The 26,050-nt window shown below is 35.7% G+C and overlaps 1 protein-coding gene across 2 annotated transcripts in view; it reads left to right on the top strand.

Moving 5' to 3' along the window:
• The window catches only part of GALNT13 (polypeptide N-acetylgalactosaminyltransferase 13), a 569,026-nt gene that overhangs the window by 383,141 nt on the left and 159,835 nt on the right, over nucleotides 1-26,050 (top strand). For both annotated transcript variants that reach the window (XM_068543985.1, XM_068543984.1), the window contains exon 9: nucleotides 5,782-5,962. In XM_068543985.1, coding sequence (XP_068400086.1) covers nucleotides 5,782-5,962 — 181 coding nt within the window. The remainder of the gene's footprint in view (nucleotides 1-5,781; nucleotides 5,963-26,050) is intronic.

Below are 26,050 nucleotides of genomic sequence, written 5' to 3'. Positions count from 1 at the left end.
AGTGAGAGAGCCCCTAGAAAATTCTGTTTGCTTATTTCCAAGCCCAAATTCTTAATGACTGTGTCATACTCTTCCTTCCTTTTTTTCTACTTTCTTTCCTTTCATCCATCCTTCCAAAATATTTATTAAAGATACACTAAGGGAAATTATCATGGTAGTCATTAGGGACTCCACTCAATTTGAATTCTCTCCACTTTAATATTTAATCATATAGTTTTCTGGGAACTGTTTATTTTTTAATTATTTCACATTACCCAAATGTCTACTAAGTACATAGCAACTGTCTGGTCAATATTTGATCAATTAAATATTTTGTTTTTATATTAACTGGGTATTATCATGACCAGATATCAGCCTAATTAATGCATAATGTTATGCTTTTCTACCTTGATCTTTTTATTTTAGTGTAAATTTGGGGGAGATGCTTTACTTTGGAAATGCAATATGAGTATTTATTCACACATTCTATGAGCACAGATGGCAATGGGAAAAGTACGCATTTTATTCCAGGAGTCAGTAGAGTATGATCCACAAGCAAAACACAGGCCAGTATCCACTGAGTTATAGAACAGTTACCTCCACCTCTGTTATCTCTCCTAAATATACTAAAAAAATCTGCCTCCATCTGTGAGAATCAACATCAGGGGCAGGTTCTCCTTCTGTCTTGTAAATCAACAGTCATTATTGAATTATGCCTTTACATGTACACACAAAGATCTCATTGCAAGTTAGAGGATAACCAAAAATCAGCACTTTCATATAAGGAGTGAGACCACTGGAACTCTACTTTTAAAGGATTTCAAACTAGATGTTTTTTTTTTTCTTTTCTGTGTGCAAGCTTGGGCCATAGAAGCCATAAGCATACAAAGCCAGGGTAGGGCCGAGAAGTGGCAGAGTAGAAATAAAGTGCCCTCGCACAACCACAGTGCTAATCCATATTTGCAAAAAGGCAAATTGGGAACCCTGAGGACAGCTGTAAATCACTGGTTTGTTTGCAGTAGGGCTTATTGCATAGTCTGAATTTAGTAAGCACACACACTTAAAATGGTTTTCCTTTTTCTCCAATCATTGCTTCATGCTCTGAAGAATATTCCTTTCCAATCTGACATCATTTAGCACAGATTCTATAGCTTTCTGGTCACTTTCAGTTATTAAAAATACTAGTAATGTTCAGCTTAAAGGCTTTGATTTTGTAAGCAATCACAGTTTACGTTCTCTTCTCTCCCCAGGACAATGCTGATAGAAGCTCTTGGAATGGGGAAGGGCAGGGTTCTTTGGGTTGCCACTTCTACAGTGTATGGGGTCAAATAAGAGGGCTAGAGAAACAGCAGGTCTTACCTGAAATATTTTATGATGTCTGCCTGTTGTTGGCTCAGTGTGGTTCCACTTGCTCCTAGTGGCCTCCATCTATATGATAGGCTTCTATACATGGTTTCATTGTTTTCTTAAAAGTGTTCTGAACTTCACCTTTTACCGCGTCTGTTATCCAAGGCCCTTTTGAAGAGGGAAATCTTAGTCTCCATCTCTCACCCTGTAAGGTCCCCAGCTGCCTTTTTCAGTGGTACATCTCCTTGCTGATCTGCCATATTGCTAGTCCCACAGATCACTCTTTTCTAGTCTATATTCCATGCTCTATAGGGTTTTGAAACCACTGAAGTCTTGTCCAGTTGTCTCCAAAGACCACTCCCTTCCAGGGTCACTGCATCACTGGACCTATCAATTTTGCTGGAACAAGCTTGTTCAATAAACCCCAACCCACCTTCAGGATTCTCTAGACTAGAGGTGGTCCCTATTTTACTAGGATCATGTTTTTCCCCACACTTGAGGCTTTCCCATAGACTCACTCACCATATTCTGCTATGTTCCAATGGGAACACCAGGCTAATCTGCTGAGTTTGCTGCTCAGCAAGTGTCCAGCCAGGAGTGAAATGCCAGTCTCTCCTTCATTCATTTAGTTCCCTTATATGACTTGGGTGAAGGAAGAAAGGAGCTCTTTAGTCATACCTAATCCATAGAGGAGAAGGGAAAGCTCTACGACTCACACTGTGCTCCTCACAATAAGGGAAAGGTTTTCAATTCCCCCTCAAGTATAACATATCATATGCTAGTTCTTCTGAATTCAGGGCACCTTGCTGAATGGTGTGGTCGCCGTACAAACACCTGAGTACTTTACTAAATCATGTTTTTAAGAGAGAGAGAGTATGAGTTGGACCGAATGGTTACTTTGAAAACACATTGAAAATTAAGACTGTGTTATTGAGCAACCTTGTTTGCCATAAGCCATCAACCATTTCTGATGTTTATTTGTTGTGTTGTGACCTCCAAAGTCCTTCCTCAGTTCCCAAGACATGTGGAACAGCAGTTGCATATCATTTTGCTAGACTACTCTGCCTAGTTTGGCACTAAAAACATTTCCTTAAAAAAATGCAATGTAAAATCCCTCCAAAAATATGTCTGTTTAAATCTCGTCATTCTGCCAGGGATGCTTTTTCAATGTTAGTCTTGGTAGTTAAATTTGAGTTTCCATTCTTCCATTCAACCAACATACAGTGACACCTACCATGTAACAAGCGCTGGGCTGGGCTCTGGGGGTGCAACCATGAGTAGACCTCTCCACTGCCCTTTTCGAGTCTACATTCTAGTTGGGGGAAAATGTGCATAGCCAAACAATTAGAGAAATAAATTGCAGATTGTGATAAGCAATGAAGGAAACAAATAAGGTGCTATTAGAGAAAATAACTTGGGTGGGGCACTTTAAATATGGCAATTAGGGAAAATCTGATGAGGTGATATGTTAGCTGAGATGAGAAGTATGGGAAAGAGGCAGTCCAGTGAAGGGCTGACAGAATTGTTTTCCAGGTATAAGGAAAGCACATGTTGAGGCTTTGGTGTGTGAAAAATATATGTGATTTGTTATTCTAGGAAATGGCAGAGGGCCAATATCATCGTAGTTTATTGACAGAAGGGGAGAGTCATGTAGTTCTTAGAGGTCCTGACAAAGGATTTTATTTATATTCACAGTGCAGTGAAAAACCATTGCAGGATTTGAAGCAGGGAAGTAAAATGACATGATTAAGAATTTTAAAGACCACTCTGATTTCTCAGCAGAAAACAAATTATAGAAGAGCAACAGTGAAAGTAGAAAAACAATTAAGAGCCTATTACAACTGACAGACAAGAGATGTTGATGATTAGGACAAGGATGGTGGCAGTAGAGACAGAGAGAGATGGATATACTGAGAATTGTTTTATAGATAGCACCACCAGGATTTGTTAATGGATGGAATATAAGTGATGAAAGAAAAGAAGAGATCAGTGATGATTTCTAGGTGTTTTTTTGGGGGGAGAAGGGAGTTCTGTTGTCATTTTTGTTCCATTTTGTTTTTGGATTGACTGCCTGGGTGAATAGTGGCTCCATTTATTGATGGTTTACAAAAAAAAAAAAAAAAAAAACTGAAAGAAAATAAGATCTGGCTGACAAGGTGGAGATAAATTAGCAATTCCACTTCAGACACGTTTATTTGGATGCCTCTGAGTCTTGCAAGAGGAGGTATCAAGTCGGTGTTTGGATACACAAGTCTGGATCCCAGAGGAAAAGTCTGGGCTGAGATGTTACTGCGGGGGTTTTGTGTATTCAGATCATGCATAAAATAATAAGAACAAATAAGACCACCTAGAGAATGAATAAAGAAGGAATAATGCCAACATTTAAATAAAAATTTAGAGTGAAAATGTATAAATAATGAAGTAGTAGGATGGAAAGCAAGAGGATCCAAGAAAGGAGTCGGCTAGATATTCATCAAAGGAAAAATTTGTGATTTTCATCATGGCAATATTGTGGGACTGCGGAAATAAACAGCATTTCACAATGAGTAGAAAAACGGATGAAAATTGAGGAAGGGATATAACGTATATCAGTAAAAATTTTATATTAATTATAGTGAGGGGAAACAGAAAAAAGAGATATGTTGGATGAGGAATATAGATCAAGGGATGAACTTTTTGTTGTGTTTTGTAATTTTAAAAATTTGTTTATCTCTATTTTAAATCTGTTTGAAAGATAGGAGGTTTAGGAGGTATTATGCAAAGATAGGCATAATCCAATTATGAGGGAAATGATTGATGTTTCAGGAGAAACTCAAGGGGAGGACCAAATCAATGAAGTCGTTAAGACAGACTTAAGTAATATGCTCTAGACTGACATATAAGTATTGATTTGTCTTTGGTAGGAGAAGGATCAACTTCCTCCATTTTAATAGAAAGGAGGACTGTAAAGAGTTGTGTAATTACAAGAAAGTTTATAGACTTTATGCTAGAAAGATGAGAAAGTTACCAATCAATTAAGTAATTTGATTATTTAAGAATGAGCCACCCGTCTTTCTAGGGAAATGGTGAATTCCATTCCTCTTTTATATTGTCCATCATTTCAGTGTTGGGTTGGAACATCTTTTCTATTAGCATCACACTGTTTAAACAATTAGAAAATGAGATAGAATAGATTGTACATGTAATGCACAAACATTGTTGATGAGTACAACTTATTTATCATCTTTCATCTTCTAGAAAAAATGTCTCTTACTGCTACCCAAGACCAATAGCAGCCCTCTTCTCAGATGAATATTACTTGAGGGATCAATAGGAGAAAACCTTTTCTTCCAAAATAAGCAGATCTTCTTAAAATAAGAATAATGTTATTTATGGTATAAAGCCAAGTCCTTCCAATTACAGATGGCAATAATTATGACTTTCATTTATTGGGATGAATAAATGTAGTATATGTGTATATATATATATATATATATATATATATATATATTTTATATATTTATATGTATAATATACGTATATAACACACACATACACATACATACTATTATTGTAACCTATGGCTATATAATATAATTTTATAGAAATGAATGTTTTATGGATACTTAATACCTATCCTCAACTGAACAGTAAATCTAGGATACCAAGAAATATATAGCATTTGTCTTTCAAGGGTTCATAATTTTAAGGGAGCAATAGTGAAGTAAACAATTTAAAATATTGAGTTGGCCAAAAAGTTCATTCGGGTTTTTCCATGCAATGTTACAGAAGAACCCGAATGAACATTTTGGCCAACCCAATACATTGTAATATGTTCTTAATACAACTGTGTTTAAAGTACAAAAGTCACACAATACTAAATCTCCCCACAGAGCTTCCTAGAAGAAACGATCTTGGAAGTGGGCTTTAAAGGATACATAGAAGTTGAATAGATGTAAAGGATACTTAACATGCTTTAATAAAAATAATAGTGTATTCAAAAGCCTAAGATACAGGAGATATGGAGAGGTGAAAATGAATGGTTACTTGAAGTTCCAGGTGGATGGGGTATAGCAGATTCATTTTCTGCAAATCAGACTTAGTTATTGACCATGGCATCCAACATGTACAAATTCATTTATTTATAGAAAATTTTGGATACCAAATATCTATTAAATAGAAATTAGGTTAACTATTAGAAACTGAAAATTAGGTAGTCTAATAAAGGCACACAAAAATAATTACATCTTCCTCAATTCCAATACTACAATATTTAAATACATCAAACTCTTCCAAATTAGAATCCTTTGCCAAACCCAAGTATACCCATTCTAAATTTTGTGTTCATCTGATGTTTGTTCGAACCATGTAAGATCTGAAGATTTGGTCTTAACTGAGTTAGCCTCAGTTGCTTCTCAGACAGTATTACTGCATTATCTGCAATGATTGCTATACAACAATTGCTCTTTTTTCCAGATTTGGCAATGTGGAGGCTCATTGGAGATTGTGACTTGCTCCCACGTGGGTCACGTTTTTCGGAAGGCAACTCCATACACTTTCCCTGGTGGCACTGGTCACGTCATCAACAAGAACAACAGGAGACTGGCAGAAGTTTGGATGGATGAATTTAAAGATTTCTTTTATATCATATCCCCAGGTAAGCAATTCTGGCATTTTCTTCCTCTGCAGGGTAAAATAAAATATTAAACATGCTGAGTATGTGTTGCATTATTGCTCCTCTTCTACTAGTTTAAATAAGATATTGTTTATCACCATAATATTGTAGAAAATTGTGTTTGAGAAGTTGTCCTATGAAGTCAATTTTGACCTAAAATGAGAAAGACTATACTTATCTCAAATGCCTAAATATTCTTTTTTCTTTGTTTCTTTCTGGGCACAAGTATTATGCTTAAAAAAAAATGAAGTAATCAATATATAAGGCGATCCAAATTTAACTGACATGTACCAGCTCAATTTAAGAAAAAAATTTTTAAGGGAAGTAAGTCTTTATTTCTATGTTACACACATAAGGCTGACTGAGTTGGTAAGGAATTTTTTTAATGTTTATAAAGAGATGTTTTCTACTGCCTTATTTTCTTAAATATCTGAGTAGGGAAAGATGAAATGATTTCCTACAGAAACAAGATGGAAAACTGTGCAGATATAAAAATTTTTATTTTTAAAGAATATTAAATGACAGTAAATTAGTCATCGATAAATATGTGAAAAAGCATAATATGGGACAATAAAATATTATCCTACTTTAGTTACAGAGAAGGATAGATATGGAAATAGAAGTAAATTTAGGCTATCGCTGGGTAGTGAGATTATGAGTAATTTCATTATTTTCCTTATACTTTTCTATATTTTATAAATTTTCTTTATAAAACAATTATTTTTCAAAATTCATTAAAAACAAATTTTAAAAGAAAATAAATAATTAAAAAATTTTAAACATCATTAAAAAAGAGAAAATAAATAAATCATTGTGAGAAAACCCCATTACTGGTTGGCATCATTATGAGTTATTGCATTCTTTAAAATTTTCTAGGATTTCTCCAACAGTCATATTAATTATTAAAAAAAACCTCTGAGGTATTACATTTTTTAAGGAAAAAAAGAAACATATGAGAAGATACAAATAAGAGGAAGACACAGGTATGTCTTCAAGATCTCAAAGTCCAGACAAAGAAACCAAAGCATAAATTAATATAACAGGAATTCAGCTGTATTTATAAAATAATTTGTAATGTTCTATTTTTGATAGTTTATGATAGGCCTTACAGTCATCAATGCCATTATTATGTAACCTGTAAGAACAACAACAAAAATCCATGCCCACATCCTCTTTTCTACATTATCATCTATCACAGGTTTAGAAAAGTCAGTGTGGGTTCTAATTGACATGCTCTGGTTCTGAAAGTATATATGAGGCTGTGAACATCCTTCTTTTATAGATGAAAAAGGGAATGAGCAGTATGAACTTTCTTATTAAGATCCAACATTACTCCACAGAAAAGAAAAATTGGGGCAATGCATGTGTAAATGTGTGATTAGGAGATGGATTTTTTTCACACATTTTTAACCCTCCTCTGTGTCAAGAAGCTATTTCCAGGAACACTATTTCACATATAGATGTATTTCTCTTTACAGTAGAAACCCAGTCCAGATGTTATATAACCTTCTCATTTTCTTTTGATGATACTTTTTGAATTCAAATCATTACTTGTAGAAATATATAAGCTCAAATATGAAAAAAGAATTAATGGAAGAAAGAAATGTGTTGTGTGTGATTATATACAGCGTACATTCGGGAATGTAAGTAATTGAGAATAATTGTAACCATATGTATTCTATTCACTCATGATGACTATTATTTGTAAAAAGTCAGGTGTTAGTCTTTTGTATAATTTCCCATTGAGTGAAAAAGGCAGGTAAGTGGTAGAACCATTTCTCAAAACGTAATGAAATGTCAAGCTTTAGAGTTTAAAGGATGAAAAAGAATGCCTGCTATCTGGAACTAATGACTTGCTGCTCAAGAGGGACTGTTTGTATATTCTGGAAAATGTAGTTTTTACGTTACAATAAATATCATTTGGAAGGTTATTATTCTTATAAAATGGGCTCATTTAAGCCCAGAAATTACTTTGGAAAGCAGTAAAAGGACATTTGGGGAATATGCTGAAAGTATCTGGGAATTTCCTAAGGGGCATTTATGCTTCTGGATGTCTCAGAGACAGCATCGCTGAGTGTGGAACCTGCCTGCTGTGTGTGGGCAAAGAGGGAAAACCAAAAATGTGAAACAATAAATTGCTTCTCAGTGGAAAAGGAAGAAGGGAAGTAAACTGGAAACTAGAGTTGGATGCCTATAAACAATGCTAGCCCTAGCAGGTTTCAAATCATCCAAAAATCAGATAAAGTAGGTTGTATTGGGGAGGTCAGGAATCTGTCATTTGTATGATGGCAAGCCTTTGTTGAGTGGATAACTATTTTTGTCATTACTGGCAGTTTCTGTTACTCTTAAAATCAAAATCATGGATTTCTTCGCTATCATCTAAAATTGTTGGGTTTCTAGTTTTCATCTAAGTTTGTAAGAAGAGAAGTTGGTATGGGGGAGATTGGAGGGACACATGCTTGCACATTTACACTTAGAATTATACCTTTTTCTATAGTATACATAAACACACACGGAAACACACACATGTTTACGAAAAACTTAAAACAGTTTATATTGAGTTTTGTTTAAGTCTCCAGAACCTCCATAATAATCTGGCTAAGGAAAATGTTACAGTTCTTTCTAGAAGCACCTCCATGTATCTGTTCATTTGCCCAAGATGTTTTATAAGGAGACTCCCATTTTTTTATACCAGGGTTTCTAGTACCACATCTTATTCTCCACTTATGCAGTTGTTCGAAATGTGATCTTTAACTACTGAGTCTTTCTGATTGAATTTTGACAACAATTTTGCTTCCTTCCAATATGCTCCTACCTACTTTATTTTTTGGTTTCAGGGATGCTTCAGTTCTGTCTTGAACTAACTGGGTATTCTTTCTCTCTCAAAGGTGTATTTCCTGCAGTTTCGATACCATGGCCAATCCATCATTGCTATGTCTTGCTATTGTCTTATTTTTATTACCTATATCTATTGCCAAAGTAGTTCAGAGACTTGTATTTACCATGCTTAGCAACTTTCCTGTCACTTTGCAGTCCTTGAAAGAAAATATGTGTTGAATACTTAGAAGAATAAGTGAATGACTAAATGAATGAGTGAATTTTTGAAGGGAGCCACTTTTGTTTCTTCTTTTCTACTGAATTCTCCATGGATATCTCCTCTATACCAGGGAATCTCTTCGTAAGAATTACAGCAAATCGGAACCCTTTGTCCCACTTCTCTAATCCAACCTGAGAAAGGACCCACTGATAAAAGAGAGGTGAAAGGTATCCTTCATATGCCTGCACTATCATTCCTCTGAGTCTGCCATCAGAAAAGAAGGTTCCACTGGCTTATCCGTGTGCTTTGGGTTCTGTGATTCCACCGTAATCACTGGCACACATAGTCATATAATCTTACCTTCCAGGACTAATACAAAAGTCTAATAGGCACAATTTAGAAGGACAATGACATTTTCTAATAGAGCAGCATAATACAAGAGCTCATAAACTTAAAATAAGATACTTTTACACATGTTGATTTGTATTTTTCTCATGACCCCCATTAATTTAAAGTTAAAAGGAGTCATATAAATAGCTACATGTGTGAATTACTTTTATCTGATTTTTTTCAAAATATTTACTCTATGTCCTAATCGTCTTGCCCTATGTCCATTAGCCATTGGCAATATTGATAGAGTTGCAGTGTCTAATTATGTCTCCTAAATGGGCATATGAATGAAGAGTAGAAATACTTTGAAATAGTGTTGAAGAATGCATTTTCAACATTTGTTTAGTTTGCTTTTCGGCTGTATTTTTAAGGATGCAAATACTATAGCATCACGATTTTTAAAGCCCTGTAGGCTCTTAAAGCCTGAGGCAGTTTTTACTAGTAATTGGGATGTTTCAGCTTGAGCCAACCTGATTGTCCTAGCAAGTCCTTTGAAATGATGTGATGTAAGCAGAAACCACTCAGCACAGAACACCCCATTATAAATGGCAACGTTTTTTTCCTATTGGTCACAGGTAAAAAGCTGAAGAATTTTAAAATAGAGTGTAGTCACAGAACTAACCATATATTTGAAATGCTGGCTGTTCTATAAATATTGATTTTCTTTCTTTGGGGAGGTAGATTTCTAACAGTGTATCAATTGACATGGTGATTAGATGCAGCTGTCCTTACATAACCTCCGGTTGTTCTTTTTCCTTTTCTTTATGGACAGCTGTACTCTTGTTTTGAGCACAAATTGAAGACAAAATGGTAAAGACTCCCCAAACATATCTTTAAAGGTATTTATATGTAACTGGGAAAACAGCTTATTTTCCTTGACATTATTGTAGTATTTTGATCTGTATTCCAAGTAAGCATTTAAAGAAGGATCCTTGAACTTATTTTGAAGGTTAACTCTCAATTGCTAACCTTTCAAAAATGCTTTTGAAAACTCAGCTCATCAAAGGTAGTCTTTGTTAATAGCATCTTTGGATCATTATTAAAGTTTAAGGACTTTATTCATTTCTATCTCTTGAAATTTGTATCTATAAAATATAAATGTTTTTCAACACGCTGATTTTTTAAAAGATACAATATTTAATAACCAGCCCTTTGCGTTTAGGGCCTAATTTCTTTTATGAGTCATAAAAATGTGGTTCCAGGCTGATTTCATAAGCACAGGTTTTGATGTTTCCAGCAAAATGTGCAGCATGTAGATATATTTTTTTTTAAATAATCCAGAGATATCAGATTTTGGTTGGGTTAACATGAATTCATCTGAAAAGAGTGTGGCACTTCTGAAAGTAAAGTATGTTTGTACCTATGAATATTGGATTTTTATTACTTAATAAATGCTTTTTTAGCAGTATCAACCATGGTATCGCTGAGCGAATATGATATTATGAGGAGGAAATTCTAAATCATTTTGATATGCTATATTGTAATAACACAATTCATATACCTGTGTGATTCCCTTGAAAAGCTAAATGTTGAAGTTAATGATGACACCTACATTCAGTATTGTTGTAGTGGACAGACAACTGCTTTTCCTTGCTGTAGTCGATCACTGGTCAATTTTTTTTTTTTTTATTAAAATAGTAATTTATTTACAAATGAAGAAGTTAAGATCTACAGTAACTCCCCTACATAGAAACAAGTTCTGTTCCGAGAGGATGTTCATAAGTATAATTTGTTCTTTTTTTTTCACACACACACACACTGTATTTTATTTTTACAAGAGATAAATAAACTGACACCAAGCATTGTAAATGGATGACCACAACAAAAGCAACAATGATTGCAATTACCAAACACAAAACACACTCATACTATGTCATAATATTGACATTCAGTCCAGTAATCCTCCACTGTAACAGCTCCTTTACTTTGCAGTGAAAATTGATTTGTACATTTTTTGCCTCTGAGTCCTTGTGGGATTTTTTTTTTTTATTCAAACAGAAAGTCACAAAAATTATAATCATCCTCATCAGTTCACTCAGTCTCATGTAATTAATTTTTCTTTCATCTTGATCTTTTGTTAGCACTTTTATGAATTCATCACTTTTCCATTAGAGTTCTGAAAATGCTTCTTCATTCAGTTCAGCAGTATAGTCAGTTACCAGAAACCTGTACTTGTCAGAGTCTTTTCCATGAATTCCTTGAAGATGAAACCCTTTTATAGGAACATTTTGCAAAAGCATCAGAGTACACCCAGAACTGTCTGTAAATGACAAAAGACTTAAAAATGACCATGGTTAAAGATTTGATGAAAGTTCATAATAATGCAATTGACAAGGAAATTTAGTTATTTCTGAGATATACATTTTAAAGTAATAACTAGAATTATGACTTATAACATTATACCACAACATATAAGATTTTTAGAAATTTCATGTAAAGTCTGAAACATTTATATTAACATATTTCCATACCAATAACCCAATGAAAGTTTAGTATTAGTTGTTTTTTTTGTTTGTTTGTTTTTTTATACTGCAGGTTTTATTAGTCATCAATTTTATACACATCAGTGTATACATGTCAATCCCAATCGCCCAATTCAGCACACCACCATCCCCACCCCACCGCGGTTTGCCCCCCTTGGTGTCCATACGTTTGTTCTCTACATCTTTGTCTCAACTTCTGCCCTGCAAACCGGTTCATCTGTACCATTTTTCTAGGTTCCATATACATGCGTTAATATACGAGATTTGTTTTTCTCTTTCTGACTTACTTCACTCTTTATGACAGTCTCTAGAACCATCCACGTCTCAACAAATGACCCAATTTCATTCCTTTTTATGGCTGAGTACTATTCCATTGTACATATGTACCACATCTCCTTTATCCATTCATCTGTCGATGGGCATTTAGGTTGCTTCCATGACCTGGCTATTGTAAATAGTGCTGCAATGAACATTGGGGTGCATGTGTCTTTTTGAATTATGGTTTTCTCTGGGTATATGCCCAGTAGTGGGATTGCTGGATCATATGTTAATTCTATTTTTAGTTTTTTAAGGAACCTCCAGACTGTTCTCCATAGTGGCTGTATCAAGTTACATTCCCACCAGCAGTGCAAGAGGGTTCCCTTTTCTCCACACCCTCTCCAGCATTTGTTGTTTGTAGATTTTCTGATGATGCCCATTCTAACAGGTGTGAGGTGATACCTCATTGTAGTTTTGATTTGCATTTCTCTAATAATTAGTGATGTTGAGCGGCTTTTCATGTGCTTCTTAGCCATCTGTATGTCTTCTTTGGAGAAAAGTCTATTTAGGTCTTCTGCCCATTTTTGGATTGGGTTGTTTGTTTCTTTAGTATTGAGCTGCATGAGCTGTTTATATATTTTGGAGATTAATCCTTTGTCCATTGATTCGTTTGCAAATATTTTCTCCCATTCTGAGGGTTGTCTTTTCGTCTTGTTTATGGTTTCCTTTGCTGTGCAAAAGCTTTGAAGTTTCATTAGGTCCCATTTGTTTATTTTTGTTTTTATTTCCATTACTCTAGGAGGTGGATCAAAAAATATCTTGCTGTGATTTATGCCAAAGAGTGTTCTTCCTTTGCTTTCCTCTGGGAGTTTTATAGTGTCTGGTCTTACATTTAGGTCTCTAATCCATTTTGAGTTTATTTTTGTGTATGGTGTTAGGGAGTGTTCTAATTTCATTCTTTTACACGTAGCTGTCCAGTTTTCCCAGCACCACTTATTGAAGAGACTGTCTTTTCTCCATTGTATATCTTTGCCTCCTTTGTCATAGATTAGTTGACCATAGGTGCATGGGTTTATCTCTGGGCTTTCTATCTTGTTCCATGGATCTATATTTCTGTTTTTGTGCCAGTACCATACTGTCTTGATTACTGTAGTTTTGTAGTATAGTCTGAAGTCAGGGAGTATGATTCCTCCAGCTCTGTTTTTTTCCCCTCAAGATTGCTTTGGCTATTCGGGGTCTTTTGTGTCTCCATACAAATTTTAACATGATTTGTTCTAGTTCCATAAAAAATGCCATTGGTAATTTGATAGGGATTGCATTGAAAATGTAGATTGCTTTGGGTCATATAGTCATTTTCACAATATTGATTCTTCCAATCCAAGAACATGGTATATCTCTCCACCTGTTGGTATCATCTTTAATTTCTTTCATCAGTGTCTTATAGTTTTCTACATACAGGTCTTTTGTCTCCCTAGTTAGGTTTATTCCTAGGTATTTTACTCTTTTTGTTGCAATGGTAAACAGGAGTGTTTTCATAATTTCTCTTTCAGATTTTTCATCATTAGTGTCTAGGAATGCAAGAGATTTCTGTGCATTAATTTTGTATCCTGCAACTTTACCAAATTCATTGATTAGCTCTAGTAGTTTTCTGTTGGCATTTTTAGGATTCTCTATGTATAGTATCATGTCATCTGCAAACAGTGACAGTTTTACTCCTTCTTTTCCAATTGGTATTCCTTTTATTTCTTTTACTTCTCTGATTGTTGTGGCTAGGACTTCCAGAACTATGTTGAATAATAGTGGTGAGAGTGGACATCCTTGTCTCGTTCCTGATCTTAGAGGAAATGCTTTCAGTTTTTCACCATTGAGAATGATGTTTGCTGTGGGATTGTCATATATGGCCTTTATTATGTTGAGGTAGGTTCCCTCTATGCCCACTTTCTCGAGAGTTTTTATCATGAATGGGTGTTGAATTTTGTCAAAAGCTTTTTCTGCATCTATTGAGATGATGATATGGTTTTTATTCTTCAGTTTGTTAATATGGTGTATCACATTGATTGATTTGTGTATATTGAAGAATCCTTGCATCCCTGGGATAAATCCCACTTAATCATGGTATATGATCCTTTTAATGTGTTGTTGGATTCTGTTTGCTAGTATTTTGTTGAGGATTTTTGCATCTATATTCATCAGTCTTATTGGTTTGTTATTTTCTTTTTTTGTAGTATCTTTGTCTGATTTTGGTATCAGGGTGATGGTGGGCTCATAGAATGAGTTTGGGAGTGTTCATTCATCTGCAATTTTTGGAAGAGTTTGAGAAGGATGGGTGTTAGCTCTTCTCTAAATGTTTGATAGCATTCACCTGGGAAGCCATCTGGTTCTGGACTTTTGTTTGTTGGAAGATTTTTAATTACAGTTTCAATTTCATTACTTGTGATTGGTCTGTTCATATTTTCTGTTTCTTCCTGGTTCAGTCGTGGAAGGTTATACCTTTCTAAGAATTTGTCCCTTTCTTCCACATTGTCCATTTTATTGGCATAGAGTTGCTTGTAGTAGTCTCTTAGGATGCTTTGTATTTCTGTGGTGTCTGTTGTAACTTCTCCTTTTTCATTTCTAATTTTATTGATTTGAGTCCTCTCCCTCTTTTTCTTGATGAGTCTGGCTAATGGTTTATCAATTTTGTTTACCTTCTCAAAGAAACAGCTTTTAGTTTTATTGATCTTTGCTATTGTTTTGTTTCTATTTCATTTATTTCTGCTCTGATCTTTATGATTTCTTTCCTTCTGCTAACTTTGGGTTTTGTTTGTTCTTCTTTCTCTAGTTCCTTTAGGTGTAAGGTTAGATTGTTTAGTTGAGATTTTTCTTGTTTCTTGAGGTAGGCTTGTATAGCTATAAACTTCCCTCTTAGAACTGCTTTTGCTGCATCCCATTGGTTTTGGATCATCGTGTTTTCACTGTCATTTGTCTCTAGGTATTTTTTGATTTCCTCTTTGATTTCTTCAGTGATCTCTTGGTTGTTTAGTAACGTATTGTTTAGCCGCCATGTATTTGTGTTTTTTACGTTTTTTTCCCTGTAATTGATTTCTAATCTCATAGTGTTGTGGTCAGAAAAGATGCTTGATATGATTTCAATTTTCTTAAATTTACTGAGGTTTGATTTGTGACCCAAGATGTGATCTATCCTGGAGAATGTTCCATGTGCACTTGAGAAGAAAGTGTAATCTCCTGATTTTGGATGGAATGTCGTATAAATATCAGCTAAATCTATCTGGTCTATTGTGTCATTTAAAACTTCTGTTTCCTTATTTATTTTCATTTTGTATGATCTTTCCATTGGTGTAAGTGAGGTGTTAAAGTCCCCCACTATTATTGTGTTACTTTCGATTTCCTCTTTTATAGCTGTTAGCGGTTGCCTTATGTATTGAGGTGCTCCTATGTTGGGTGCATATATATTTATAATTGTTATATCTTCTTCTTGGATTGATACCTTGATCATTATGTAGTGTCCTTCTTTGTCTCTTGTAACATTCTTTATTTTAAAGTCTACTTTATCTGATATGAGTATAGCTACTCCAGCTTTCTTTTGATTTCCATTTGCATGGAATATCTTTTTCCATCCCCTCACTTTCAGTCTGTACGTGTCCCTAGGTCTGAAGTGGGTCTCTTGTAGACAGCATATATATGGGTCTTGTTTTTGTATCCGTTCAGCAAGCCTGTGTCTTTTGGTTGGAGCATTTAATCCATTCACGTTTAAGGTAGTTATCGATATGTATGTTCCTCTGACCATTTTCTTAATTGTTTTGGGTTTGTTTTTGTAGGTCCTTTTCTTCTCTTGTGTTTCCCACTTAGAGAAGTTCCTTCAGCATTTATTGTAGAGCTGGTTTGGTGGTGCTGAATTCTCTTAGCTTTTACTTGTCTGTAAAGCTTTTGATTTCTCCATCGAATCTGAATGAGATCCTTGCCGGGTAGAGTAATCTTGGTTGTAAGTTCTTCCCTTTCATCTCTTTAAGTATATCATTCCACTCCCTTCTGGCTTGTAGAGTTTCTGCTGAGAAATCAGCTGTTAACCTTATGGGAGTTCCCTTGTATGTTATTTGTCGTTTTTCTCTTGCTGCTTTCAATAACTTTTCTTTGTCTTTAATTTTTGCCAATTTGATTACTATGTGTCTTGGTGTGTTTCTCCTTGGGTTTATCCTGTATGGGACTGACTGTGCTTCCTGGACTTGGGTGGCTATTTCCTTTCCCATGTTAGGGAAGTTTTCGACTATAATCTCTTCACATATTTTCTCTGGTCCTTTCTCTCTCTCTTCTCCCTCTGGGACCCCTATAATGTGAATGTTCTTGCGTGTAACATTGTCCCAGAGGTCTCTTAGGCAGTCTTCATTTCTTTTCATTCTTTTTTCTTTATTCTGTTCCGCAGCAGTGAATTCCACCATTCTGTCTTCCAGGACACTTATCCATTCTTCTGCCTCAGTTATTCTTCTATTGATTCCTTCTAGTGTAATTTTCATTTCACTTATTGTATTGTTCATCTCTGTTTTTTCTTTAATTTTTCTAGGTCTTTGTTAGACATTTCTTGCATCTTCTTGATCTTTACCTCCATTCTTTTTCCGAGGTCCTGGATCATCTTCACTATCATTATTCTGAATTCTTTTTCTGGAAGGTTGCCTATCTCCACTTCATTTAGTTGTTTTTCTGGGGTTTTATCTTGTTCCTTCCTCTGGTACATAGCCCTCTGCCTTTTCATCTTGTCTATCTTTCTGTGTTCCTCCTTTTCACGCACAAACTTCAAAGTCAAATGAATATTGAAGTTCTTTCTATTCTACCTGCTAAGTTCTCTCAAATTTATCAGTTATCCTCATTCTCACACTCATCCTGCATCCTGATAACCTCCTAACTTTCCTGATGGCTCTCCCTGCCTCAAAGCTTGCCCTCCCTTCACTCACCCTTACTGCTGGAGGACCTTCCTAAATTTTGTTCTCTCACTTACCTAAGGACCTCTTAACACAAAGTCAGAAGTCTAGAACATGGCCAACAAGGCTCTATGTGATCTGGTACTTGTCCAGCTTTCTAGTCTTTCACCCTATACTTTCAACCCTAGCAGTCCACATACCAACCATGTAGAACTATATTCAGATCCAGAGCTCAACACACTCCCCCCTGCTTTTAGGTTTTTGCATATGTCTAAAACAGTATTTGATGTGCTAATGAATGCTGCTACATGTGCATAAAGTACCATCATCATCCATCTGCATTCATCATTCATGTATCAAGTTTGATATAATTTCCCCCCAGGAAATCCAAGGGCTCCCTGTACTTCCCCTGTTGTAGCATTTATGCATTTTTTTAAAAATTTTTATTTATTTACTTATTTATGGCTGTGTTGGGTCTTCGTTTCTGTGCGAGGGCTTTCTCTAGTTGCGGCAAGCGGGGGCCACTCTTCATCGCGGTGCGCAGGCCTCTCACTATCGCGGCCTCTCTTGTTGTGGAGCACAGGCTCCAGACATGCAGGCTCAGTAATTGTGGCTCACGGGCTTAGTTGCTCCGTGGCATGTGGGATCTTCCCAGACCAGGGCTCGAACCCGTGTCCCCTGCATTGGCAGGCAGATTCTCAACCACTGTGCCACCAGGGAAGCCCGCATTTATGCGTTTTTAAAGTATTTTTTCTCCTCTACTAAGCTATACGAGTAAAGGAACTATCTCTTTCTCTCTTTTTTTAATGTGTTTCTTTGGTTCTGTTTTTATTTTTATTTTTTGAGTCAGTCAACAAATATTTATTGAATGCCTATGATTTTTCTTTTTTTTCAAATTGGAGTAACAGTTGATTTACAATGTTGTGTTACTTTCTGCTGTACAGTACACTGAATCAGTTATACATATACATACATCCACTCTTTTTTAGATTCTTTTCCCATATAGGTCATTACAGAGTATTCAGTAGAGTTCCCTATAGAGTAGGTCCTTATTATCTATTTTATGTTTAGTAGTGTAAATATGTCTACCACCATCTCCCAATTTATACCTCCCTCCTTTCTCACCTGGTTCCCATAAGATTGTTTTTTACATCTGTAACTCTATTTCTGTTTTGTAAATAAGTTCATTTGTACCATTTTTTAAAAATTCCACATATAAGCAATATCATATGATATTTATCCTTCTCTGTCTGACTTCATTCGGTATGACAATCTCTAGGTCCATCCATGTTGCTGCAGATGGCATTATTTTGTTCTTTTTTTATGGCTGAGTAATATGGTTCTGTTTTTAGATACAGTTCATTAAGCTCAATATTTTTTTAAATTTTATTGCATATGTCCAGAGGCAAATAAAATGTGTTTCCATCACCACCCCTGTCACCCTTCATTCAAATCCTTTTCCTATGCACTTGCATAACTATACATACATATACACACACATATATAAGTAAATAAGATCATACAATGAGTACTATTTTGATTTCCATTCTTTTAATTTAATAATATGTGCTGCAGTATTTTATACATAATTCACAAAGGATTGTATCATTTGACTTTGCAGATAAATAGTATTATACTATACAGATTTATCAAAACTTATCTAATCATACCAATATCAACAAGTGTTAGGTTTCAGTTATCTGCTATTATAAAAAATTATAGAAACATTCTTTTTTTTGTTTTAACATCTTTATTGGAGTATAATTGCTTTACAATGGTGTGTTAGTTTCTGCTGTATTACAAAGTGAATCAGCTATATGTATACATAAATCCCCATATCCCCTCCGTCTTGCTTCTCCCTCCCACCCTCCCTATCCCACCCCTCTAGGTGGTCAAAAAGCAACAAGCTGATCTCCCCGCGCTATGCGGCTGCTTCCCACTAACTATCTATTTTACATTTGGTAGTATATAAAAGTCCATGCCACTCTCTCACTTTGTCCCAGCTTACCCTTCCCCCTCCCCGTGTCCTCAAGTCCATTCTCTACATCTGTGTCTTTATTCCTGTCCTGCCCCTAGGTTCTTCATAACAATTTTTTTTTTTTTAGATTCCATATATATGTGTTGCATATGATATTTGTTTTTCTCTTTCTGACTTACTTCATTCTGTATGACAGACTCTAGGTCCATTCACCTCACTACAAATAACTCAATATTGTTTCTTTTTATGGCTGAGTAATATTCCATTGTATAAATGTGCCACATCTTCTTTATCCATTCATCTCTTGATGGACACTTAGGTTGCTTCCATGTCCTGGCTACTGTAAATAGAGCTGCAATGAACATTGTGGTTCATGTCTCTTTTTGGATTATGGTTTTCTCCGGGTATATGCCCGGTAGTGGGGTTGCTGGGTCACATGGTAGTTGTATTTTTAGGTTTTTAAGGAACCTCCATACTGTCCTCCATAGCAGCTGTATCAATTTATATTCCCACCAACAATGTAAGAGGGTTCCCTTTTCTCCACACCCGCTCCAGCATTTATTGTTTCTAGATTTTTTGATGATGGCCATTATGACTGGTGTGAGGTGATGCCTCATTGTAGTTTTGATTTGCATTTCTCTAATGATTAGTGATGTTGAGCATCCTTTCATATGTCTGTTGGCAATCTGTATATCTTCTTTGGAGAAATGTCTATTTAGGTCTTCTGCCCTTTGTTGAATTGGGTTGTTTGTTTTTTTGATATTAAGCTGCATGAGCTGCTTGTAACTTTTGGAGATTAATCCTTTGTCAGTTGCTTCATTTGCAAATATTTTCTCCGATTCTGAGGGTTGTCTTTTCATCTTGTTTATAGTTTCCTTTGCTTTGAAAAGCTTTTACATTTAAATAGGTCCCATTTCTTTATTTTTGTTTTTATTTCTATTTCTCTAGGATGTGGGTCAAAAAGGGTCTTGCTGTGATTTATGTCATAAAGTGTTCTGCCTATGTTTTCCTCCAATAGTTTTATAGTGTCTGGCCTTACATTTAGGTCTTTAATCCATTTTGAGTTTATTTTTGTGTATGGTGTTAGGCAGTGTTCTAATTTCATTCTTTTACATGTAGCTGTCCAGTTTTCCCAGCACCACTTATTGAAGAGGTTGTCTTTTCTCCATTGTATATTCTTGCCTCCTTTATCAAAATAAGGTGACCATATGTGCATGGGTTTATCTCTGGGCTTTCTTTCCTGTTCCATTGATCTATATTTCTGTTTTTGTGCCAGTACCATACTATCTTGATTACTATAACTTTGTAGTATAGTCTGAAGTCCAGAAGCCTGATTCCTCCAGCTCCGTTTTCCCTTCTCAAGATTGCTTTAGCTATTCGGGGTGTTTTGTTTTTCCATACAAATTGTGAACTTTTTTGTTCTAGTTCTGTGAAAAATGCCAGTGGTAATTTGATAGGGATTGCATTGAATCTGTAGATTGCTTTGGGTAGTATAGTCATTTTCACAGTGCTGATTCTTCCAATTCAAGAAAATGGTATATGTCTCCACTTGTTTGTATCATCTTTAATTTCTTTCTTCAGTGTCTTTTAGTTTTCTGCATACAGATCTTTTGTCTCCTTAGGTAGATTTATTCCAAGGTATTTTATTCTTTTTGTTGCAATGGTAAATGGGAGTGTTTCCAATTTCTCTTTCAAATTTTTCATCATTAGTGTATAGGAATGCAAGAGATTTCTGTGCATTAATTTTGTATCCTGCTACTTTACCAAATTCATTGATTAGCTCTCATAGTTTTCTGGTAGCGTCTTTAGGATCCTCTTTGTATAGTATCATGTCATCTGCAAACAGTGACAGCTTTACATCTTCTTTTCCAATTTGGATTCTTTTTATTTCTTTTTCTTCTCTGATTGCTATGGCTAAAACTTCCAAAACTATGTTGAATAATAGTGGTGAGAGTGGACAACCTTGTATGTTCCTGATCTTAGAGGAAATGGTTTCAGTTTTTCACCATTGAGGATGATGTTGGCTGTGGGTTTGTCATATATGCCCTTTATTACGCTGAGGTCAGTTCCCTCTATGCCTACTTTCTGATAGATTTTTATCATAAATGGGTGTTGAATTTTGTCAAAAGCTTTTTCTGCATCTATTGAGATGATCATATGGTTTTCATCGTTCAGTTTGTTAATGTGGTGTATTACTTGTTTGATTTGCGTATATTGAAGAATGCTTTCATTCCTGGGATAAACCCCACTTCATCATGGTGTATGATCCTTTTAATGTGCTGTTGGATTCTGTTTGCTAGTATTTTGTTGAAGATTTTTGCATCTATGTTCATCAGTGATATTGGCCTGTAATTTTCTTTCTTTGTGACATCTTTGTCTGGTTTTGGTATTAGGGTGATGGTGGCCTCGTAGAAGTTTGGGAGTGTTCCCCCCTCTGCTATATTTTGGAAGAGTTTGAGAAGGATAGGTGTTAGCTCTTCTCTAAATGTTTGATAGAATTCGCCTGTGAAGCCATCTGGTCCTGGGCTTTGTTTGTTGGAAGATTTTTAATCATTGTCTCAATTTCAGTGCTTGTGATTGGTCTGTTTATATTGTCTATTTCTTCTTGGTTCAGCCTCAGAAGGTTGTGCTTTTGTAAGAGATTGTCCATTTCTTCCAGGTTGTCCATTTTATTGGCATAGAGTTGCTAGTAGTAATGTCTCATGATACTTTGTATTTCTGCAGTGTCAGTTGTTACTTCTCCTTTTTCATTTCTAATTCTATTGGTCTTCTCCCTTTTTTTCTTGATGAGTCTGGCTAATGGTTTATCCATTTTGTTTATCTTCTCAAAGAACCAGCCTTTAGTTTTATTGATGTTTGCTATTGTTTCCTTCATTTCTTTTTCATTTATTTCTGATCTGATCTTTGTGATTTCTTTCCTTCTGCTAACTTTGGGTTTTTTGTTGTTCTTCTTCTTTGTCTGATTGCTTTAGGTGTAAGGTTAGGTTGTTTATTTGAGATGTTTCTTGTTTCTTGAAGTAGGATTTTATTGCTATAAACTTCCCTCTTAGAACTGCTTTTGGTGCATCCCATATGTGTTGGGTCATTGTGTTTTCATTGTCATTTGTTTCTAGGTATTTTTTGATTTCTCTTTCATTTCTTCAGTGATCTCTTGGTTTTTAAGTAGTGTATTTTTTAGCCTCCATGTATTTGTATTTTTTACTGATTTTTTCCTGTTATTGATATTTAGTCTCATAGCATTGTGGTTGGAAAAGATACTTCATACAATTTGAATTTTCTTAAATTTACCAAGGATTGACTTGTGACCCAAGATATGATCTATCCTGGAGAATGTTCCATGGGCACTTGAGAAGAAAGTGTATTCTGTTGTTTTTGGATGGGAAGCCCTATAAATACCAGTTAAGTCCATCTTGTTTAATGTATCATTTAAAGCTTGTGTTTCCTTATTTATTTTCATTTTGGATGATCTGTCCATTGGTGAAAGTGGGATGTTAAAGTCCCCTACTATGATTGTGTTACTGTTGACTTCCCCTTTTATGGCTGTTAGCCTTTGCCTCATGTATTGAGGTGCTCCTATGTTGGGTGCATAAATATTTACAATTGTTATATCTTCTTCTTGGATTGATCCCTTGATCATTATGTAGTGTCCTTCTTTGTCTCTTGTAATATTCTTTATTTTAAAGTCTATTTTGTCTGATGTGAAAATTGCTACTCCAGCTTTCTTTTGATTTCCATTTGCATGGAATATCTTTTTCCACCCCCTCACTTTCAGTCTGTATGTGTCTCTAGGTCTGAAGTGAGTCTCTTATAGACAGCATATATATGGGTCTTGTTTTTGTATCCATTCAGCCAGTCTATGTCTTTTGGTTGGAGCATTTAATCCTTTTACAATTAAGGTAGTTATCGATATGTATGTTCCTATTACCATTTTCTTAATTGTTTTGGGTTTGTTTTTGTAGGTCTTTTCCTTCTCTTGTGTTTCCTGCCTAGAGAAGTTCCTTTAGCATTTCTGGTAAAGCTGGTTTGGTGGTGCTGAATTCTCTTAGCTTTTGCTTGTCTGTAAAGATTTTGATTTCTCAGTTGAATCTGAATGAGATCCTTGCTGGGTAGAGTAATCTTGGTTGTAGGTTTTTCCCTTTCATCACTTTAATTATGTCCTGCCAGCCCCTTCTGCCTTGCAGAATTTCTGCTGAAAGATCAGCTGTTAACCTTATGGGGATTCCCTTGTATATTATTTGTTGTTTTTCCCTTACTGCTTTTAATATTTTTTCTTTGTATTTAATTTTTGATAGGTTGATTAATATGTGTCTTTGCATGTTTCTCCTTGGATTTATCCTGTATGGGACTCTCTGTGCTTTTTGGGCTTGATAAACTATTTCTTTTCCCATATTAGGGAAGTTTTCAAGTATAATCTCTTCAAATTTTTTCTCAGACCCTTTCTTTTTCTCTTCTTCTTCTGGGACCCCTATAATTCGAATGTTGGTGTATTTAATGTCCCAGAGGTCTCTGACACTGTCCTCAATTCTTTTCCTTCTTTTTTCTTTATTCTGCTCTTCTGTAGTTATTTCCACTGGTTTATCTTCCAGGTCACTTATTCGTTCTTCTGACTCAGTTATTCTGCTATTGATTCCTTCTAGAGAATTTTTAATTTCATTTATTGTGTTGTTCATCACTGTTTTTTTGCTCTTTAGTTCTTCTAGGTCCTTGTTAAATGTTTCTTATATTTTCTCCATTCTATTTCCAAGATTTTGGATCATCTTTACTGTCATTATTCTGAATTCTTTTTCAGGTAGACTGCCTCTTTCTTCTTCATTTGTTTGTTCTGGTGGGTTTTTACCTTGCTCCTTCATCTGCTGCGTATTTCTCTGTCTTGTCACTGTAACTTACTGTGTTTGGGGTCTCCTTTTCGCAGGCTGCAGGTTCGTAGTTCCCATTGTTGTTGGTGTCTTCCCCCAGTGGCTAATGTTGGTTCAGTGGGTTGTGTAGGCTTCCTGGTGGAGGGGGCTGGTGCCTGTGTTCTGGTGGTTGAGGCTGGATCTTGTCTTTATGGTGGGCAGGACCACATCCGGTGATGTGTTTCGGGGCGTCTGTGACCTTATTATGATTTTAGGCAGCCTCTCTGCTAATGGGTGGGGTTGTGTTCCTGTCTTGCTAGTTGTTTGGTGTAGGATGTCCAGCACTGCAGTTTGCTGGTCGTTGAGTGGAGCTGGCTCTTAGCACTGAGATGGAGATCTCTGGGAGAGCTTTTGCCATTTGATATTACATGGAGCTGGGAGGTCTCTGGTGGACCAATGTCCTGAACTCGGCTCTCCCACCTCAGAGGCACAGGCCTGACACCTGGCCTGAGCACCAAGACCCTGTCAGCCACACGGCTCAACTTGGTACAAGGGATGCTTGCCAGTGAATTAAGGTGCGAAAAAGACACAAGGCATAAATACCTCAATCTTATACTTTAAGTTTTGAATAACTCTGGCAGATAGAAATCCAGACTTTAATGAGAAACAACACACACCTTATGTTCCAGGCACTTTGCTCTGCTTTGATTTCTTTGTCCTTGAGTAGCACACAGTCCACAAAAGTATTGCGTGTGGTGCCAACTCTCTGTGTCCAAGGACCAGAAACATTCTTGAAGCAACATTTTTGTGAACTTGAGAGGTTAATTCTAAGAAATGTAGTAGCATTAAGGAAGAGAGCTCTAGCAGAATTATAGATCAGTGGAACAGGATAGAAAGCCTATAGGTAAACCCACACACCTATGGTCACCTAATCTATGACAAAGGAGGCCAGAATATACAATGGAGCAAAGACAACCTCTTCAGTAAGTGGTGCTGGGAAAACTGGACAGCTACACGTAAAAGAATGAAATTAGAACATTTTCTCACATCATATACAAAAATAAACTCAAAATTGATTAAAGACCTAAGTCTAAGGCCAGACACTATAAAACTCTAAGAGGAAAACATAGGCAGAGCACGCTTCGACATAAATCTCAGCAAGATCTTTTTTGACCCACCTCCTAGAGTAATGAGAATAAAAACAAAAATAAACAAATGGCACCTAATTAAACTTAAAGGCTTTTGCATAGCAAAGGAAACCATAAACAATATGAAAAGACAACCCTCAGAATGGGAGAAAATATTTGCAAACAAATCTACTGACAAAGGATTAATCTCCAAAACATAGAAACAGCTCATCAATATCAAAAAAACAAACAACCCAATCAAAAAATGGGTGGAAGACCTAAATAGACATTTCTCCAAAGAAGACATACAGATGGCCAACAAACACATGAAAAAATGTTCAAAATCACTGATTATTAGAGAAATGCAAATCAAACCTACAGTGAGATATCCCCTCACACTGGTCAGAAAATGATCATCATCACAAAATCTACAAACAATAAATGCTGGAGAGGGTGTGGAGAAAAGGGAACCCTTTTGCACTGTTGGTGGGAATGTAAGCTGGTACAACCGTTATGGAGAACAGTGTGGAGGTTCCTTAAAAAACTAAAAATAGAACTACCATGTGACCCAGCAATCCCAATATAGGGCATATATCCAGAGAAAACCATAATTCAAAAAGACATATTCACCCCAGTGTTCATTGCAGCACTATTTACAATAGCCAGGACATGGAAGCAACCTAAATGTCCATCAACAGAGGAAAGGATACAGAAGATGTGGTACATGTATACAATGGAGTATTACTCAGCCATAAAAAGGAACGAAATTGGGTCATTTGTACAGAGATGGATGGACATAAAGATTGTCATACAGAGTGAAGTAAGTCAGAAAGACAAAAACAAATATCATATATTAACACGTGTATGTGGAATCTGAAAAAATTGGTGTAGATGATCTTATTTACAAAGCAAAAATAGAGACATATGTAGAGAACAAACATATGGATACCAAGGGGGAAGGGGGGAGTGGGATGAATTGGGAGATTGGGATTGACATATATACACTATTGATACTATGTATAAAGTAGATAACTAATGAGAACCTACTG

This window comes from Eschrichtius robustus, chromosome 5 (genome assembly GCF_028021215.1).
Source record: "Eschrichtius robustus isolate mEscRob2 chromosome 5, mEscRob2.pri, whole genome shotgun sequence".
In the NCBI taxonomy this organism is placed as follows: domain Eukaryota; kingdom Metazoa; phylum Chordata; class Mammalia; order Artiodactyla; family Eschrichtiidae; genus Eschrichtius; species Eschrichtius robustus.
This window is presented reverse-complemented; position numbering and strand designations above follow the sequence as displayed.